At 53.7% G+C, this 19,552-nt stretch overlaps 7 protein-coding genes across 7 annotated transcripts; 2 read left to right on the top strand and 5 right to left on the bottom strand.

The window, feature by feature from the left end:
* Positions 1-255: 255 nt before the first annotated feature.
* Positions 256-1,965, bottom strand: azaF_0 (Acyl-CoA ligase azaF; the record flags this gene model as incomplete). Its single annotated transcript, XM_014691970.1, has 3 exons — positions 256-814; positions 871-1,859; positions 1,912-1,965. 3 exons carry the CDS (start codon positions 1,963-1,965, stop codon positions 256-258), a joined length of 1,602 nt encoding a protein of 533 aa, XP_014547456.1.
* A 651-nt stretch (positions 1,966-2,616) lies between these two features.
* G6M90_00g041090 (uncharacterized protein) lies at positions 2,617-3,687 on the bottom strand (the record flags this gene model as incomplete). The annotated part of the gene is made up of 4 exons (XM_014691969.1): positions 2,617-3,357; positions 3,429-3,486; positions 3,546-3,556; positions 3,613-3,687. The coding sequence occupies 4 exons, from the start codon at positions 3,685-3,687 to the stop codon at positions 2,617-2,619; spliced, it is 885 nt and encodes a 294-aa protein (XP_014547455.1).
* Positions 3,688-3,977: 290 nt separating this feature from the next.
* Positions 3,978-5,275, bottom strand: PELO (Protein pelota; the record flags this gene model as incomplete). The annotated part of the gene is made up of 2 exons (XM_014691968.1): positions 3,978-5,126; positions 5,195-5,275. The coding sequence occupies 2 exons, from the start codon at positions 5,273-5,275 to the stop codon at positions 3,978-3,980; spliced, it is 1,230 nt and encodes a 409-aa protein (XP_014547454.1).
* A 2,871-nt stretch (positions 5,276-8,146) lies between these two features.
* G6M90_00g041070 (uncharacterized protein) lies at positions 8,147-11,417 on the top strand (the record flags this gene model as incomplete). The annotated part of the gene is made up of 4 exons (XM_014691967.2): positions 8,147-8,264; positions 8,400-8,569; positions 8,651-8,814; positions 8,879-11,417. 4 exons carry the CDS (start codon positions 8,147-8,149, stop codon positions 11,415-11,417), a joined length of 2,991 nt encoding a protein of 996 aa, XP_014547453.2.
* A 667-nt stretch (positions 11,418-12,084) lies between these two features.
* On the bottom strand, positions 12,085-12,552 carry txl1_0 (Thioredoxin-like protein 1; the record flags this gene model as incomplete). The annotated part of the gene is made up of 2 exons (XM_014691966.2): positions 12,085-12,171; positions 12,202-12,552. The coding sequence occupies 2 exons, from the start codon at positions 12,550-12,552 to the stop codon at positions 12,085-12,087; spliced, it is 438 nt and encodes a 145-aa protein (XP_014547452.2).
* Positions 12,553-13,780: 1,228 nt separating this feature from the next.
* rrb1 (Ribosome assembly protein rrb1) lies at positions 13,781-15,347 on the top strand (the record flags this gene model as incomplete). The annotated part of the gene is made up of 2 exons (XM_014691965.1): positions 13,781-13,979; positions 14,086-15,347. 2 exons carry the CDS (start codon positions 13,781-13,783, stop codon positions 15,345-15,347), a joined length of 1,461 nt encoding a protein of 486 aa, XP_014547451.1.
* A 544-nt stretch (positions 15,348-15,891) lies between these two features.
* BAT1_0 (Amino-acid permease BAT1) lies at positions 15,892-17,613 on the bottom strand (the record flags this gene model as incomplete). The annotated part of the gene is made up of 2 exons (XM_014691964.1): positions 15,892-16,772; positions 16,875-17,613. 2 exons carry the CDS (start codon positions 17,611-17,613, stop codon positions 15,892-15,894), a joined length of 1,620 nt encoding a protein of 539 aa, XP_014547450.1.
* Between the last annotated feature and the right edge of the window lie 1,939 nt (positions 17,614-19,552).

Below are 19,552 nucleotides of genomic sequence, written 5' to 3'. Positions count from 1 at the left end.
ACCTGTCGTTGGCTGGTCCATGGACTATCACCGCAAATACACACAATCATTGACCAGCAATTGACCATGCACCAAAATCACCGCCACTGGCATCAATTACCACTCTTCTATGGAAGCTATTCTGCAAGTGGTAATATGCTGGTGTAGAGTCTTGCCAGGAGAAAAGACCCAGTAGGGTTGGGCGCCAACTCCCAACAGGAGCTCCCTCCCGGAGCATCGCCACACCACACCAGCATCACCATAGTCTTCACCATGTTAATTATGACTTGCAGAAAGGCTCAAATACCTCGCCGATCCGGGAAGCGGAGTCTGTGCCACCAAATGGTCCCTTACCGGCTTTCCCGCCGCGCCCCGGGTGATGTGCTCGCAAAACACGACAGCACCCGTTGGGCTTTTATGTCGGTTCAATTTCGTCGCAATATAATCAACCACCTCCTGCGCCGTCAAGTCCTTTCTGCGAACAACATATGCCATACACTCCACGGCGTCATCATCATTTCGGGCAGGCGTTGAGCAAACCACAGCGTCCTCAATTCCAGGGTGCAGCATCAGCTGCTCGGCGACCTCGCTGGGCGAAACCTGTACAGAATTCACCTTGAAGATCTCTTTGTAACGTCCAGTCAAGGCAATTTGACCGTTTCTCACGTCCAAACTTCCCTTATCCCCAGTTCTGAACCAGCTTTCACCGGGCAGAAAAGCAGACTTCGAAGCTTCTGGGTTCTTGCAGTACCCATCGAAGACATATGCGCTGCGCAAGCAGATTTCACCTTCGATCCCGGGGACGAGAGGCTCCAACGTCTCGGGGTCGATGACCCTACCAACAACCGCTTCAGCTTCAGCCCTTGTGTATAATGAGGGGAACGAACCTACTTCACTTGGACATCCTCCATAGGCGAACCGACATATCCGGGTGTCCAATCCTGCGCGATACTAGCGAACCAACTTTCTGTCGAGCCATAGACAGGCCGCAAGTGTGCTTCCCTTGGCAACAGATCTTTGAGGGCTTCAAGCACTGGTGTCCCACAGAATGATCCGCCGAACGTGACGTAGCGAAGTGACTGGAGAGTGTCCCGAGGCCGAACCCCATCAAGTAGTGCAGCCGTCAACTTCTTAATCAATACAGTTGGAAATAGGACTGCGTCAATTCCATAAACTTGGATCTTATCAAGGATAGTAGCCGGATCGTTGTCGACCCTGGAAACGTACGCCGTCAACATGCCTGCACAAGCACGGTTACAGACTGTTTGTCCCGAGAGGTGGTAAATGCCAGTTATCTGAAGGACTTTCGACCCGAGTGGCAACACCGCATGATCTGAATCCAGCCGCGCAACCTGAGTGGCATGAGATATTTCGGCCGCCTTATTCTTGCCCGTTGTTCCGCTGGTAAACAGTCGAATAGCTGTCAAGGTCCTTGGATCCTGGCCGTTGTACGGGTTGCGCCAGACGGTCTCGTCGGCTTCCATCAGTCTGCTAAAACTTAGTTTAGGGCCGTTGTACGGATCAAGCCCGGGTGGATCGAAAACCAATATTCGGGATGTGTCCATGGCCAACGTTTCTGCAGTCGCCAGTGCCAGCTCTATGAGCTCGGGCGAGGCAAACAACCACTTCACATCTCCTGAAGTAATGCAATTTGCCAGATCTGCTTCTTTAACAAACCCGGGAATAGGAACAAACACTGCTCCTGCGGCAATGGCGCCGTCACCGAAGACGTGGAAGTATATGTCGTTGGGACTAAGAAGCCCTACTCCATCTCGGTCGGCTACACCCGCTTCACGCAGCCCTACGGCTACACGTTTGACGGTAACCGAGTACTCCTGCCATGAGAGGGTTCGACCCGGGCGATCGGCGTCGACCATAATCTTGATAGATGTCAGCTTGTATTTTATCGGCTTCGTCGCGTGGGGGTGTTACCAGGCAGTGAACATTCTGCAGTGGATTAGAGAGCATACGCGTGATGTAGTCCATTTTGACAGATGTGAAAGCCGGTCCTTGGAAAAGGGTAAAACCTCGCAGATGTGTGGGCAGTAAAAATGGGAGGAGAACATACGAAGCATGTGTAACAGCAAGTCGCCTGATGCGGATTCCCTGAGGCGGCCCAGGGTGCCTATGCATAAGAAAAATGCAACCGCCATGAGGGGCTTATTGAAGCATGTTCAAATGGGCTCCTAGAGTTATGAACAAGAACGAATAGAAACACAGTTCAATAGGCTACTTGTTCGGGACCTGGTAAAGCAAAATGCACCAACGCAACAACGCTCATCCACTACTCATGAATTACAGGGAAAGGCCGCTATTAGGAGATTTATCAACTTTGACCTATGCACCCTACTTATGTTTGGACATATGGGACGAATAGTGGCACAGGGAGCTACAGTATCAGTGCATATGCAAGATCGCCCGCCGCACCAAGATTCGGTCAAGCTGTAATTTGGCTAAACGGGTAACTTACTGATGGCGGGTGTTGTACATTGACATGCTACCTTGACCAAATACACACCGGCTCTATTGGATGTCATGAATAGAAGCTAGTTCATAAACATGGTCTACTGAGATCAATATGTGAAACTACGCCTCCGCCCTTGTTTATGGGAAACATATTTCCCAAACTCCAGCAGTCTACTTGTCAATAGGCTCAACCGTCGGGTCCCAAGCACAAGGGCTATAGTCCCGGGTAGCCAGGCCCTCCACCTCGTCGTCGGTCAGCTCGAAATCGAAAACGGCCGCATTCTCCGCGATGCGGGACGGCGTCACGCTCTTGACCAGCGGCACATGGCCCCTCTGCAGGCTCCAGCGCAGCAGAACCTGAGCCTCGGTCTTGCCGTACTTGTCCGCCAGCGCCTTCACCCCGGGCTCCCCCCAGCGCTCCCCGCGCACAATGGGGCAGTAGGCCTGCACCGCGATGCTCCTCTCCTCGCACCAGGCCACGATGTCGGAGCGCGTCAGCCACGGGTGTACCTCCCACTGCCCGACGGAGATGACGCCGCCCTTGCCCGGCCCGCCGCGCTCCTGCTCGAGCTTCTTGATGTAGGCCTCCAGCTCGTCGAGGTGGTGGACGCCGTAGTTGGACACGCCGATGGACCGGATCTTGCCGGCCTCGACGAGCTCGACGAGGGCTTTCCAGGCCCCGAGGCGGTTCTCGGTGCCACCGTAGGGGGAGTGGATGAGCACGAGGTCCAGGTAGTCCAGGCCCGTGTCCCGGAGGGCAGTGTCGACCAGCGCGTGCGTGTTGTCGTAGGACAGGGGCTTGCCGCTCATGGGCACCTTGGTCGTGAAGAAGACCTCGGACCGCGGGATGCCTGAGGCGGCGATTGCCTTTGCAGAGGGCCCTTGGTTGCGGTAGGCGGACGCGGAGTCAATCTTTCCCCCCCGTCGCGGTTTAGAAAATGTATGGAAATTGCGTCGTTGTCAGATGCTTTGGCTGGACTCACGTGGCGGTATCCAAGGCGGAGAGCTTGAGCGCACACATCGGTAGCAATCTCCTTTGGCCTGCGTGTCGTGTGTCAGCAAGACACGCAACATCAAGACTTGAATCTCATACTTCGTACGTTTGATAGACCTTGCGGGGGACGGTTAGCAATGAGCGTCTACGGGCATGAAGATGTGAAAACGTACACCAAAGCCGAGCACGGGGAGAGTGTAGCCTGAGTTGAGCTTGACGGTCGAGTCGAGGGTCAATTTGGACGCCATGATGCGTGGGATGGGGCCGAGTGAGCCACGACGTTTGGGAGGAGCTGGGACTGAGTGAGAGTTGTTGACGGCTTTTATATAATTCTCGCGAGATTGGGCACCCTTGAGCGAGAACAAAGAACGATTTTGGTTGACGGATCCAAGTGACAACGAGAGCCGATTAATGCCGTTATGTCCACGGACACGGTGAAGGTGGGGCACACAGCAAAGCTCATTGAATGTCGCCAATAGATGGGATGGACTATTTGCCGCATGGGTTTAACCATTTTACTTCATTTCTCGTTACCAATCTATATAACGCTGTCTAGCATGCCGTAGTCATCCTCATGGTTTCGTTCGGGCACAACTGCCTGGGGCTCCTCCTCGTCCTCCCCGTCATCATCCAAATCCATCATGGGATAATTCAAGGTAGCCGCAATATCGCCCATCATTTTCAGCCTCTGCCCGCTCTCGTGGTCGCTGCTTAATATCCGTGCTTCCCCTCCATCATTCTTCACCTTGTCAACCAACGCCACGTACTTTTTGCGTGTTGCCAACTCCTGGCTTCGAAATAGTGAGTTGTTAACGAGCAGAACGCCGCCGCCAGGACCAACTGCCCCGTCGGCAACTGCCTTTTCTACCGCTTTTGTGCCGTACCATGCTCGTCCGTCGTCCATTTTCAATAGATCAAAGAAATTGTCCATATATTGTGCCTCCTTGATGTAGCTCATGTCCTTCATTTTTGCTATTACTTCGGGGCTCTTGAGGACTTCATTCAGACTGTAAACGTGCCCAGAGTTGGCGTGAATAACCGTAGCTTGCTTGGAAACGGCGGTGAGCACCTTGTCCGACTTGTCTCGACCTCTCTTTGCAATGAATTCTTTGAAATCCTGGGCCACGAAGCCAGGACTTGCTAGTAGGAGTGGCCGTGAGTCCGAAAAGTCGACGGCTCGGAGGAGTGAGGACAGAGTCTTCTCGAAGAATCGTTTGAGGCCGGCATCCTGATCCGCAGCAGTATCGCGCTTCTTGGGGACAACACTCTCTACGCGAGTCTTGACAACGGTACGGAACTGAGTTATGAGGCAGATATTTGCTAGCCCTTCTTGCATGACTACCGCTGCCATAGCTCCGTTCTTGTCATCGGAAAGCGCTTGTGACAGGGTGGCTTTGGAAACGGAATCCCAACCATCGGGCTTGATGACGGTAAAGGATCGGTTTACTTCGATATCGAGTGTGTGATGTGATCCCATGGGAACATGGTCGTTTTCTGATGCGACGACGCCAGAGACTCGCAGGGAAGATATGACAGGATCGAAGAAGGTCGACTTGACCTTGATCGTCAGGTCTGTGTGGACTCGTTCGGCGGCTGCTGCGCCAGTGCCGGAGTTGACTGTAACAACTTTCCGTAGCGCATGGGCGTGTACTAGATCGCCAGGGATAATGAGGTTGTAGGCATGCCACTATTCTCAGCATGTTAGATTCCAGGCTCACGATGGTGTTGAGGACACAACTGGGGATCAGAACATACCATGTCCTCAGGGTCCTCTGGCAGCAGAGAAACCTGGTCTTCCTCCACATCCTTGAGGACTCTTTTGTTAATCAACTTCATTCTTATTGACAAACTATGAAATATAGGGTATATAGGCGAAGGGAATCTTGCAACGAGAGAAGCTTGGTGTTTGCTGAGTTGCTCCCAATGTCACCTATATTTTGTACCCAAGGTGGAACCGTAGTTTGCGGTGACGGCAGTTTCTGAAGTTTGTAGTGGGGGTGGCGCTGTGGCGGGAGCCTGACCACACTTGTGGCTGCAAAGTCACTGTGAGAGCCAAGGTCACCCACCAGAGCCTGATGGGCTCTCAACCGGAAGCTTTGTCTGTCAGCCCATTCAAGAATCCAACAATTGCCTTGTAGTAGCGCTGCTGTAGCTGCTCACCCGTGCTTTTCCTCATATGCAACAGCTAAATCTCAATCAAGTATATATCTGCCGAATAAGTTTCGAGGATGTCGCATTCCGGCACGAGTTTCTCCGATTGGGGCGGCCTGACGCAGATCTGGACTGGACCTGGAGCCTCAACTTGGTAGCAATAATCAAACCTTGAAGATTTTGTTCAAATTGTAAAGTGCAGCCGCACCCGACTTGGCCCTGCGAGCAAAGTAGGGCCTGGCATGGTATGGTGTCCCCGTAGTTGCTTGCTCGAGTCGGATACGCGTAATGCTGGACAGGTTTCAGGTTTTACACGCCGGTTCCTTTGGCCCCCATATTCTCTATGACGTGTGTGCCGATGCTCAAGAAGGTTGGCTGGATGAGCAGTCATAATGTTACACTGTACCAAGCTGCTAGGCCACTGCAGAATCCTTCCTGACGAGTTGATTATTGAGCCCTATTTCACCGAGACAGGATGTTCCTTTCGCTTTGCAATCGTGAGCATTTTGTCGCAGTCCCACGTGGGAGACAGACATCTGGCCGCAAGTCATGCTCGCCTGGTGGACCGAGGCCACAGACCCCAACCAATAAACTCATAATTAGCAATTTTTTCGACTCCCCGGAGGACGGACTTCAGCCTCAATCCCGATGTCCGCCAAATCGCCGCTTGACCCTTGCGCTGAGGACACTCCACTAAATGACGGGTGGCGCCCAGGGTCTACGTGCTTCGAAGGCATCACTTCCTGACTGTTGCCGTTCCTTGGTGGAGGATTGAGGTGCTAGTTCTCCGTAAAAGTGAACAAAACCTGCTGATCATGCCGTGACCATCCAAATCTAGAAATTGTCCGGCAGAGGATTAAGTCATGGAATCCTTGGAAGGAAGCCGTCATTAATAGCGCGTAACTTTCTCCTAGCTTTCTTTGTTCTTGTACTCCGTACCGATTGGCAACAAACGATGTCCCTAGTATGTATATTCCATCATAGCTAGGCAGTTTGTCGTCCGGTTGCTGCAATTTCTGGAGTGGTTGGTAAGGCTTCGCGGAGATTAATAAATCTGCAAGCGTCATGAAGTGCATGGTATATTTGCTGAGAATGAAATCTGATGCATCCTACTCTGAACTCGCCGCCATTCAAAGAAGCGAGGCGGCGACCCTCGTGCGTAATTTCTTGATGCCAGCCCGGTTCTGGAACGAAATTGTAAAGGATGCACGATCAGCCGAATCGCAGTTCCCCAGGCCCACATGGAAAGACCCAGCGATGGCATTGGAGGCCAGTAAGGATGTTGTCGCATGCCACTGTAATAATATACCGTTCCTTTTCGGCCGCTGTCAGAAGTGAGGCGTGCATTCTTCAAAATCCCGCGAGCCAAGACGGACCAAGCAAGAATGCGAGTACGCGCGAGGCGACCCACGGCGAAGGGGGAAACGCCAGTGTGTCAATACAATCGAGCTTGGTTCTCTCGCTTTAGCCCCGCTAGATGTGGCCAAAAGGAGTCGTCGTCCCGGGCTTTGGGCTGGAGGCTGAAGGCTAAAGTGCCGGATTGGCGCGTCGCGTGTGTATCATGAACAAGATGGCGGATGGTAAGGGTGGTGTATGGTAAGCCAAGGCAGCATCAGTAACACCAATGGCAGCCACCAGCCATCGTTGATGACCGTCCCGAGCCACCAATGGCGGGTTGGCTGTAGGCTCATTTGCATCATCTGCCACGATATCTCGGGTCGGCGTCAGCACAGTCCGGGCTGGTGCAGGGCCAAGAGGGCTTCGACTCCGGCTTCGACGCCCTGGTCGCTGTACGTTGCAAGGTGCAACGCTGGGACAGGGAGGCAAGGGGGGTGCTGTACTCCGTAGTGCACGGAGGATGCAGTCTTCCATGATATCACACGATCTGCGGAGTACCGTGCCGCGTGTGGCAGATGGTCGCCCCCGGATCAGCGGTTTTCGGTGCTCTTCAAGGTTATGCGTCCGCCACACCAGGTTCGTGGGCCGCCCGTAGCTAAACAAGGAAAGCAATCGTTAGTTGCTGAGCAGACCGTCAATGCCGCAGGCACGCAGACATTGGCTATTGCTTACTGGCGTATTTCGTTCGTAACTTGGTCATCTTGGGCCGTGTTTTGTGGGTGCGGATTGGCGGTCCTCGTGACGGGCAAAAAGCTAAAATAGCTACGGCTTCCCGTCCTTGAGCTCCCATCTTACCGCCAGCCCTACAGACTAACGCGAGCCATTTCCCCTTGACAACCTCCCCCAAGTTCATTTTGTTCGACATCGACTGCCATCGGATGGGTCGGGGCGGATTTTGAGGACTGCCACTAGTCTGGAGTATTTAGGCTTCTCCCTAGAATCCCGCATACCCACGCCTCGCGGAACTTGACGATTTGCGACGAACGTGATTCCCAGCCACAACTTAGCCTAGCGTTTAGGCTGTCAACTCCGACGACCAGGCCGTCGACGCGACCGGCCGCTTTTTCTTTTACGGAGCACCGGGACCTTAATCCAGGACAGAAGCTCTTGAACTAGCTTCTGGCCCTTTTTCACAAAACCCTTTTTGCAGCATGGACAATGGCGGCTCACCTATCCTCGCCTGCCATCTCGGGCGATGGGGAGGCCACCTCGAGCAGAGTCGGTGAGGTTGTTCCCGACTCGGCCCCTGGGACCTCCGGACTATCCGATCCTTCAGGTACGGTAATTGCAATTGTCCGTTGTGCGGACATCGGGTTGAGGAGACCGCACCAACACCCCGAAATGGGACCATGTGATGGGGAATCACAGTTGAGTACCTTGTTCGTTCTGGGCTCACATATCAATAATACAGGAACAAATCACCATGGCCTATCACCGCCTACCCCACTGAATCGTCCCTCGAATTCTCGACTGCCGCGGACCAATACGTCTCAAAATGCCAGGGACAAGGAACAAAAGCCACTGTCTAAGACCACATCTAGCACAAACTCGGCCAGCTTTGGGCTGGATCCATTGAGCACAGTAAGTTTCGCCCGACATTTGCCGTCCGACTTTGAATATCCCAAGACGGTCTTACTGACTTAACTCGTCTCATGGCACCAGCAAATATTTTTGCGGGCTAATAGCAACGCCGAGCCCACCATTGCTCAGCGATTGTTGTATTCTGCTCGTGCAGATAGTCCTACCCGAGATAACCAACATCGACAAAGCATTGATAGTCAGGGCAAAACCCTTAGTGCTGCTGTGGAATCAAATCGAGACCGAAAGTGCGCATGCCTAATCGACTTTGCGAAAAGGTACCATATGCTAACTCAACTTTTCATATTAAAGGAAGGGACCATCATTCCTAAGCCGCCTTGCCATCCGGGGCGCCTGGAAAAAAGACGATGACATGAACGACTCCGATTCCGAGTTGGGTGAGCTCCGGACCGACGGCTTCAATGCCAGAGCTTTGACATCTGTGGTTGGGGCCGGTGGTGGTTACATACCACTTCACAAAGAGCCACCCCGTTATATCCGGGTCAAACCGCACAACAAGAAAACCCGCGACTTCAATCACCTATTTCTTGCACAGGAGCTCCTGGGGACGAAGAGAGCATCCGAGGACGAACCACGGAGCCGAGAGCCGGCAACAGCTGTGGGATCGAAAATCTTGAAAGCCGGTGACGCCATCTGGGCTACGGAGTTCAGTTTAGATGGCCAATACCTAGCTGTGGCCGGAAAAGACCATACTGTCAGAGTCTTCTCTGTGATATCTACCCCGGAAGAACGGAGGGCATACGAGGAGGAGGAGGAGGACCGCGGTCGTGGTGACGGCGAGAGGCTTAGCGCGCCGGTTTTCCTGTCCAAACCCGCTCGCGAGTTTGAAGGTCACACTGGAGAAGTGCTGGATCTGAGTTGGAGTAAGAATAATTTTCTGCTCTCCTCATCCATGGACAAAACTGTGAGATTGTGGCATATGAGTCGACCGGAATGTCTGTGCGCGTTCAAGCACAATGACCTGGTGACATCAATCGCCTTTCACCCCACCGATGACAGATTCTTTTTGGCGGGCTCTTTGGACGCTCAATTACGCTTGTGGAGCATCCCGGACAAGGCAGTTGCGTTTTCGGCAAATGCGGGCGAACTTATCACGGCAGCAGCATTTTCGCCAGACGGGAAAATGGCAATCTGTGGCCTCCTAAGCGGGCTCTGTTTGTTCTATGAAACGGAGGGCCTGAAACTTGACTCCCAAATCCACGTTCGGTCATCGAGAGGGAAGAATGCCAAGGGCAGTAAAATCACCGGCATTCGGACGGCTTTTCTGCCTTCTGACAATGGAGAGGATGTCAAGGTTCTTATCAGCTCAAATGATTCCCGCGTCAGAATATACAACATGCGGACAAAGATGTTGGAGGTCAAATTCCGTGGCTTGGAAAACCAGTCGAGCCAGATTCACGCCTCTTTTAGCGACGATGGGGCATACATTATATCCGGCAGCGAAGACCGTCGAGCCTATATCTGGAGTGCGAGTAGTGCTGACAATGACTTAAAAGATAAGCAGCCATACGAGTGCTTTGATGCACACCCTGAAGTCGTCACAACTGCTTTGATGGCACCTATCAAAACGAGGCAGCTTCTGAGTGCCTCTGGAGATCCTATATTTGACCTCTGCAACCCGCCACCCGTCATGTTGCTTAGTCTTGAAGAAAGAAACGCGAGTCAGACCAGAATTTCTGAAGGGGAGCAGACCGACGGTGCGGTGAGCGCCCGAAAACCGGAAGAAAGCCCTGCATATCTCGAGCGGTCAAGACATTTGGACGGAAACATCATTATAACTACGGACAGGACCGGCACTATCAAGGTCTTTCGACAGGACTGTGCCTATACGAAACGACAACAGAGCCAGTGGGAGACGGGGTCAAAATTTTCAGGGCGAATCGCTGGCGGTGTCGGACGATCGGGCAGTATCACTACGCGAACTAGCACTGGCAGCCGAGTCCATTCCCGGCGCGGCTCACTCAATCTTGGGTCGGCGAGCCAGCAGCAGACGCAGCCGGCATCCGACAGGATCATGAGCTGGCGTCAGGATGTGGAAGGAAGACATAGTATCGGCCTTGCAACGAGTCGGAGTGACAGGTCCCTGTCCCCAATGAAGGCGAGCCGGACCCCTCTCAACAGCTCGGCTGCCAACCTTGCGTCCGAAGCGAGGAAACAACCGTACGCATCTAGTCTGGCAAGTAAAACAAATGTTCCTACCAGCCCAACAAGCAGCATTCACACGGGAGGGGATTCTGTGCGAATACGCAAGGACAAGAATGGCGGCATACCACTCACGCCTAGTTTCAGTCTCATTAGTGCCTCAGAATCGGAGCAGACTGAAGACAAGGGAGAGGGGGGCTTCTGGAATCTCAGCAAGTGGAAACCTAACATATCCAGCCTGAGATATTCGTTGAATGCAAGCCCTCTTGGAAGTGGAAGCGGCAACACCACCGGTAGCAATTCTAAAATGAGCGGCGACAGCGTGAAAGTTGGAGACAGAGCATCTGGCCGCCGTAGCCTGGCTGTCCACGACAAACGCAGGCTCAAGGGGGAGGAGGAAGTCAGCCGACGCCGATCCTCGGGCCCGACCGCAACGTCGAGGCCGACATTCAGCGAATCCAACTCACTTGGGGGGAGTATCGAGGAAGGAGCCGAGGTTTCCCACATCCTCGCACCCAACAAGAAGCGGACAGATTCAGGGGTAGCTGAAGTCAGCGCAGATTCCACTGACGACAGCGACACAGCAACGTGTCGAGAATGCGGAGGTCGAAGCTTCCAGGTGAAGCGACTAGCTAAAGGCAAAACAGTCTTATCCTGCCAAAAGTGTGGAACATTGGCAGAATCATGAAAGACCATGGGCCATTGGACAGAGTTGAGGCCCATATTTACGGCCGTCTTGTATATGCACGCAGATTACGAAGCAGAGGGCATGCCGGGCAGGTTGCCTTATCTGAATGGGCGGTTTTACAAGGGCGGAATCTATGCATGGAGTTAGTTGGAGTTAGTTAGAGCGGTTGCACTTGGTCACATCTATTTACAGGAACCTTTTCTTGGTTTACACAGAAAAGCTGACGACAACTTGGGAGGCAGCGAATGTTTTCTAGCATACACGGCACAACCATTCCGTAGTGCACCAATTTTGACAAGAAAAAAAATGAGATGGTTGTTAATCAACAGTATACAGCACGCACTGTGAATACTGCAAAGTGAGCAGACAGCCGGGGAAAAGTCTCAATTCTGGTCTAATAGATGTCGTATATCTATCCAAAATGAGGTTCTACCAACAGCTTGTAGAGGCGTGGCCGTTGCATCGCATTGCCACCTGTAAGCTTGCAAATCCGACTTCCAACCATTACATTTTGACTCGTCGATTGGCCGATGCAGGATGACGTGTCTCGTTCATTCTCTCATGCAATTCTCCTTCATGTTTCGCGTATCGTGCAGCCATGTCTTAGAAGTTCTCGGTGGTGGAAAACTAAGAGTACTTGTCTCAGAACCATCGTCACAATACCAATTTACGCGTCCGCCTTGGTGCCCCCCCAAAACCCGCGCGCGTCGCCATAACACGCCAATTGTCCGCAGGTGACGAAGCCCCCCTGGCCCTGGGAAAGGGCTGTTTAGTTATCACTCACAGCAGCACCCTTGGCCTTGGCCTTTTCGGAAACCTCCTCTACGGTCTTCTTCAACGCGGGCGGGTTGGCACCAGTGACGTTGCTGTCGGTCTTGTCGCCGTTCTCGAAGAAGTAGAAGGTGGGGAGGGAGCGGACGCCGAGCTCCATGGCGAGATCGGGAACGTCATCGGTGTCGAACTTGGCGAAGGCGTAGGTGTCGTCGATGCCGAGGGCGTCGGAGTGCTTGACGAACATGGGCGAGATGGCCTTGCAGGGACCACACCATGATGCGCTGGCCTGGACGGCGACGAAGGGGGTCTTCTTGATGAGCTCGTCAAACTGATCCTTGGACGTGATGGTGACGACGGGCATTTTGGCGGTGTTTTTTTTTTAGAAGGAGCTGTAGTGTTGGATGAGGTGATATGGGATGTATTCGGTTGAGGTTGAGGTTGAGGTTTGAACGGAATCGAAGAGTCCTGGTTTGGCTGGAGTGGGGTGGATGTCGTAATATGGCTCTGGTTGAGCTTTTTTTTGTGCTGTCGCTGAAAGCGCCGCAGACAGGTCCGGTGCTAGCGTGCGATAATTATGTAACCTTAAGTGATTACTCTCGTAAGTTATGTGATTTGTGCAATGCAAACTAGAGTATAGGATCTGCCTCTTCTGGGACTGTCTTGTGAGGGTGTTTTAGGAGTACCTCGAAACGTTACACTAGGAAACAATAAAAAGAAAACTTGGTTTCAATTATCCAGTGTCTGTTTATATACCCGGTGACGTAAATATGGATGGCCACGCTTCCCGGGACATGGATGGCGCAATCTGGATGATTTGGAAGATGACAAATGAGCCCAGGTACCATCTGTGCTCGGAATGTCGCAAGCTCCGACCCCATGGGCCGATGTCCAGATACTTAGGAACCGAGGGGCTTAGCTTCTTGGACAATACGTGTGTAAAGTACTTATACCTGAGCATGCACGATGAGCCGACCTGGCCCTGAAAATGATGTGCATGGAGGGGCATTGCGAGCTGGAGGGGCACAGATGACAAAAACAATGATGAAATTACCATGTCAATTGACCAGCAGCTAGACTGTCTTGCAGAATCAAATGAAGCATCATGGGCGGCTAGACAAAAGCCGACATCCTTCTCCCGGCGGCTGTCGGGTACAGGAAAGCCAGCGCATTTGCACGTCGCTAGCAAATCGCAGAAGACCCCTGATGCGAGGCCAACGCCTTAACTTCATCCGGCAAATTGCATTGTGTTACCGAACCTTGACGGACGGATGTCATGTCGGCCGCCGAATCCAGGCTGTCGTACGGAGTACCACCGGAGAGCCGCACCGCCACATACTTACAACTCACGTCAGCCACACGCCACCTGAGGAGGGGCAGACTGCAAAAGTTGGAAATTTTGATGGAGGGGCCAGAAAATTATTTGCCAACCCGATAGGGCCTTATCGGTCAAAAAAGTGTGCTCTTGTGCTTGACCTTCTTCCATGTCAACGGCTAGTGGTTCGGGACAAGGAAAGGTAACGACCAAGGAATTATAATAATTATTTCTATAGCACATCTCCAGCGACGCATTCCCAACTCAGACAAGCACAATGTCGAAGCGTGTCGCCAACGAGAATGGCGACGGCCCGCTCAAGGGTGGTGACCGCCCTGAGGCCATGGATGTCGACGACAGAGAAATGGGTGATTTCGAGGACGAATTCGAGGACGAGTTTGAGAGCGAGGACGAGATCTTCGAGGCTGGCGTTGACGGTCGACCTGATGCCGAGCGGGAAGCCGAAGAGAAGGCCGGTAAGAAATTCTCTCAGCTCAGGACCATGCAACTCTGCCCAGTGGGCGATTGCGTTGGCCGCCATTCTGCAATTGCGAGAAAATGACTGACATGAAACTTTTCTAGCTGCCATGGACGTTGACCAAGGCACCTTCATTGTCGGACGGAACAAGCTAGAACCTGGCCAGACCCTAGCGCCTGATTTGTCTACCTACGAGATGCTTCACAACCTCAGCACGCCCTGGCCCTGCTTGTCCTTTGATATAGTCCGAGACGCTCTGGGAGACAACCGAAAAGCCTACCCTGCCACCATGTACATGGTCGCTGGCACACAGGCCGAGACAGGAAAAGCCTCTGACAATCAGCTAATGGTCAACAAGTTCAGCGGCCTGAGCAGAATGGAGAAGCAAGACGAGGAGGACTCTGACGACGACGACGATGACGAAGATTCCGATCCCATTCTGGAGAGCAAGGCTATTCCCCTCAACTCCACCACCAACCGTATTCGCGCACATCAGATTCCCAGCAACGAGCCTGGGCGCCCCCCCACGACCTTGACTGCCACCATGACCGAGTCGGGCAATGTCTTTATTCACGACGTCACGCCTCATCTAGCCTCGTTTGATAACCCCGGAACTACCATCACGGCTCAGCAGAACAAACCTATTTCCACCATTCGCGCGCACAAGTCCGAGGGCTACGCCGTCGACTGGTCACCTATGGTCCCCAGCGGCAAGCTTTTGACCGGCGACAACGATGGTCTCATCTACGTAACAACCCGTACCGACGGCGGCGGCTGGGTCACCGACAACAGGCCGTTCCAGGGCCACACCAGCAGTGTTGAGGAGATCCAGTGGTCACCGTCGGAGCAGTCCGTGTTTGCTTCAGCCTCCAGCGACGGAAGCATTCGCATCTGGGACGTTCGATCAAAGTCCCGAAAGCCGGCACTCACCGTCCAAGTCTCCAAATATGATGTCAACGTCATGTCCTGGTCCCGACAGACCAGCCACCTGCTCGCCTCTGGAGCCGACGACGGCACCTGGGGTGTCTGGGACCTGCGACAGTGGAAGACCAGCACCGACAAGCCCCAGCCCCTTGCCAGCTTCGACTTCCACAAGGAGCAGATCACCAGCCTGGAGTGGCACCCCACTGACGACTCCATCATGGCCGTCGCCGCTGGCGACAGCACCGTCACCCTGTGGGATTTGGCGGTGGAGCTGGATGACGAGGAGAGCAAGGACACTGCCGGGGTCAAGGACGTGCCGCCCCAGCTGCTGTTTGTGCACTATCTCAAGGATGCCAAGGAGGTTCACTGGCACCCCCAGATCACGGGAAGCCTGGTGGCGACGGGCGAAGAGTTTAGCGTATTCCGAACAATTAGCGTCTAAGGCGCCGAGAATGACAAGCGACGATGAAAAGGATTTTTTGTATATGTGACATTTCCATGAATAGATATCCCCCTTGAAGACTGGGTAATTGGACCTTGCAATGCTGAGCCATGTTGCATGATTTTATTTTATTTTTTTTGGCGGCAGAATGGCGGCGGAAACTTTGTTGTCAATACGACTGATAGCGAAGCGAGGTTTACTGAAAGAGGAAGGGCAGTACGAGTCGGGACTCGCTCAGGGGCGGCTAACCCTCGAGTGAGTCTTGTCGCGATGAGGAGCCAACTCGTGACAATCTGACTCCGCGCCAGGGTGGTGTGTTGGTGCAACCTTGGTTCAAGACGGCAACGTATTTATGCAGAATGTACTTTGAGATGAATATGTCCAATGCAGCAGAGAAACCATAACCACACACACACACACACATCATCAAAGAGCGATAGAAGACAGACACAAAAACCGTACAAGGGTATTCAATTTATACATACTTATACAATACACGCTAAACAAGACATACGCAACAGCCACGGAAGGAATCCAGTTCCTTCTAATTCTTTTCCGAGGCAGGATCGGGCGTCTCCGAATCCGTACCCACGATCGCCTCCGCACCGTGATGCTGCACCCCCGTCACGCCGGGCACAAACTCCCCATTGCCCAAAACCGGGGGGCCGTGGAAATTGCGACGTGCATAAGCAAAGTACCAAGCAATTGCAATAGCAGCAAAACCAGCAAACACCACGGAGGCATAGTTCATGGTGCTAGAGTCCACGGGCAAGGAGACGGGCATACAGAAGATAACAACGGCAAATACGATCCACACGATGCAGATGATGTTGACGATTGTACCAAACTTTCCAAGGGAGAAGGGCGAGCTCTTTACCAGCTCTCGGCGGCGGACGAGCAGCACCAACACGGGGACACCGTATGACATGGACAGACAGATAGTCGCGACGCCGGTGAAGGAGTTGAACGCTGCCGAGGAGCCAAAGTAGATGCAGCCGAGGATACAGTCGACCACGGTGGACAGGGCTAGAGCCCACAGCGGCATGCCCAGCTTCTTGTTGACGCGGCTCCAGAGGTGGTATCCGGGGATAGCGCCGTCACGAGCAAACGCATAGGTGCAGCGGGATGCGGCCGTCAGGGCACCAATGCCGGCGAACATGAGGATACCGAGAATCAAGAACAACAAGCCAAATCCGCCAGCGGCAGATCCCGTGACTGTCTTGAAGAGCAGGCCAATGGGTTGAGTTTGCTGGAGCAAAATGGCCACATCAGGCAGGACAAACAGCAAGGGGATGATGTAGATGACACCCGTGATGCCGGCGGCGACGACGGAGAGCACAATGGCCTTGGGGACCTCTCGTTCGGGGTTCTGGACTTCTTCACACATGGCGGCGACCATGCCGTAGCCGGTCAAGGTGTAGGCAGCTGAAAATCGGCCAAACGGGGGCAAAAGTTAGCAAAAAGCAGGTCTTGAAATACAGAGCAAGTCGAAAAAAAAAATCGACAATGGCTTCCTTTCCCACTTACGCTGCAGCAATCCGATGAAAAATGACCATCCCGCAGGCCACCCACTCGCCGAAGCATCGTAATGGCCAAACACATAGGCGCCCGAGTGGCGCGACGGGGCCATGACCAACAGTGTAACCATGATGATGAGCACACTGGCGGCGGTCCAGTAGATGCAGACCTTGTTGATGAGGTCCAGATACCTCGACCCAAAGGCATTCACGGCGGCGCACACCAGCATGACGGCCCAGAAACACAGCACCGTCTGCCACTGGTTGGCGACGTAGTCCGGGTTGAATATGGAAATGGCGCTGAGAATCAGCTGGGCGCCGGAGAAGTTGATGCTTAGGGTGACGGTCCAGTTGCCGACGAGGGTCAGCCAGCCGTCGACGAAGCTGACCATGGGCGCCCAGCGGCGGGTGCTCAGCATGGCGGACCAGTAGTAGACGCCGCCGGCGGTGGGAAAGACGGCGCAGATCTCGGCGAGCGAGGCGGCGATGCAGATGGATATCAGGGACACGAGCACCCAGCCCCAGAGGACGGCGACGGACTGGCCGTTGTACAGCGTGATGTAGAGCGTCGTGGAGAGGCCAAAGGGCACGGCCATGATGGCAAACGACAGGCCGAGGATGCTCATCATGCTGAGGTTTCGGGGCAGCTCGCCCTTGTAGCCGAGGCTGGCGAGGGCTGCGTCGGCGGCATCGCTGGCGGATGGGCGACGGGGTTCCATGGTTGAGGCGTGCGATACTGCGGGCTTCATGGCGGTGGGTGAGGAGTCGGGACGATGATGATGTTGGTTATTTGTTCGGGCACGGTGGGAGCGCGCGCGCGTGGCTCTCTCTCTCTATCTCGGAGGATGGAGGTGCACTGCGAAGCCAGCGACGTCCCGAGGAATGGAACTCGAAAAGAGAGAAAGAAAAGAGAGATTGGGGGGGTCGACTGACTCGACTCCTCTTGAATACCACGAAAACTCGGGTGTCGCCAAGAGAGACGATGGCCTTATCTTTATGTCTCCCGCGGAGCTCCACAATGCATAATAATGTCAATCGAAGGGCTCCCCAGCTGTCGAATGCAGATATGGAAGGAATTGACTCACGTGTGGGTGGTGGCTTCTTCCGTCCAGATGTCCGGTATCGCGCTTAGTGGGCCATGGGCATGCGACTTGACAGGGATACCCAAAAGATGGGGAAGTCTCTCTCGGCTGATGAATGGCTGCAATGAGATTGCGGAGTTGGAGGGTCGAACGAGATGCGGGGGAACACAGTCGAGACCTGGGGGAAAGAAACAGTGTCTGTTTCCGCCTGGTGCGTACAATGCAAATTCGTCGACGGAGCTGACCTGTCTGCAGCATGGATCTAGCCGAGCTCAAGGCAGAAACGAGGCAACCATGATTGTGGCGTCGACGGAGGACCAGGGCCTACGGGGGGAGGCTGACTTTGGCTGAGAGGGCAGAGCGCGGCACGCGGCCGACATGAAATTGCGCTGCTGAATCTGCAGTTGCGCAGAACGACGATGACGATGGATGGCAGACAATAACTACGCCGAGCGGAGCGAAATTTCTGGGGTTGATGATGCTTGGCCGGCACTCACGATGAATATTCATCCGTCCACATACACTGGAGGCATCGCCAAGTCGCGAGCAAGCACGAAACTGCTCCGTATGCCATGTGGCAGTCCCATCAAAGGTCAGCCAGGGCTGGGGTCTACTAGCAATGGCGTCTGCCACATCGGCCAGTCCAACCATTTAACGGTTCAGACCGCGCCAGACTATTCCCATTCGAATCGGAATGCTTGGATGTGCGCCACAGCACAGCACAAACCACAGTAGCCGCGTACAGTAGCCGCGCTGTGCTTCGAGAAAACGCCAAGCTGGACGAGTGTGCTGTGCGGCGTCGATCGCATTGCCGCTGTGCATTGCATGGTGATGTTGTATAGCGGCGCGGAAACCGCACCGTGGCGCTGCGACTTGGAGATATGGGAGGATGGCGATATTGGCCAAATTAAACCCTCCTCCCTTCCTGGCGGTACGGAGTACGATAGCCGCGATTGATTTTGGTATTCTGGTCATCAGATGTGTCAATGGTGGACGCTGTGACGATAGTCTTGCGTTGGTCACGATGCGCAATCATCTTGCTGGCTAGCCTATCAGCCCTGACGAATCTCTATCTCGCCTATCTTATATCTTGGCACTGCTCATACTGCCCCGTTGCTATCTACGGCTCCATGCCTACCCCGGTCGTGCATTTGTGGCCCCCTGGCTCAGTGAGATGCCGCCGTTGAGGCGTTTCCGCGCTGATATCAGGGTGGCGGTTACGGGTGAGCCAGTTGACGACATATTGCTACATATGCAGTACGTGTATCGTTGTTCAAGACGCGTTCGCTGTGACTTGGATTCAGCCCCCTAAACATGGTTCTCACTATGATCACGCAGTGTGACGAGGAGTTGGCCGCGACACAGCAACCACAGGCATTTGATAATCTCATATAGCCATGACATCCAACGCCTAGTCGTATTTCACATGTCTAGTTGTAGAATAAGCAGGCACCATGCTTCACATGGCGAGGGCGCATTGTCCCATGAAATGCCAGGCACACACCACGTTTTGATGAGGTCCATCTCTTGGCTCCAGAACATAGGTTTACATTGAAATCAAACCACACAACAAACCCCTTTTGCTCAAACAGCACCCAGCCACAAG

This window comes from Metarhizium brunneum, chromosome 2, assembly GCF_013426205.1.
Source record: "Metarhizium brunneum chromosome 2, complete sequence".
NCBI lineage: Eukaryota > Fungi > Ascomycota > Sordariomycetes > Hypocreales > Clavicipitaceae > Metarhizium > Metarhizium brunneum.
Note: the sequence above shows the minus strand (reverse complement) of the source record. Positions and strands in the feature narration are given on the sequence as shown.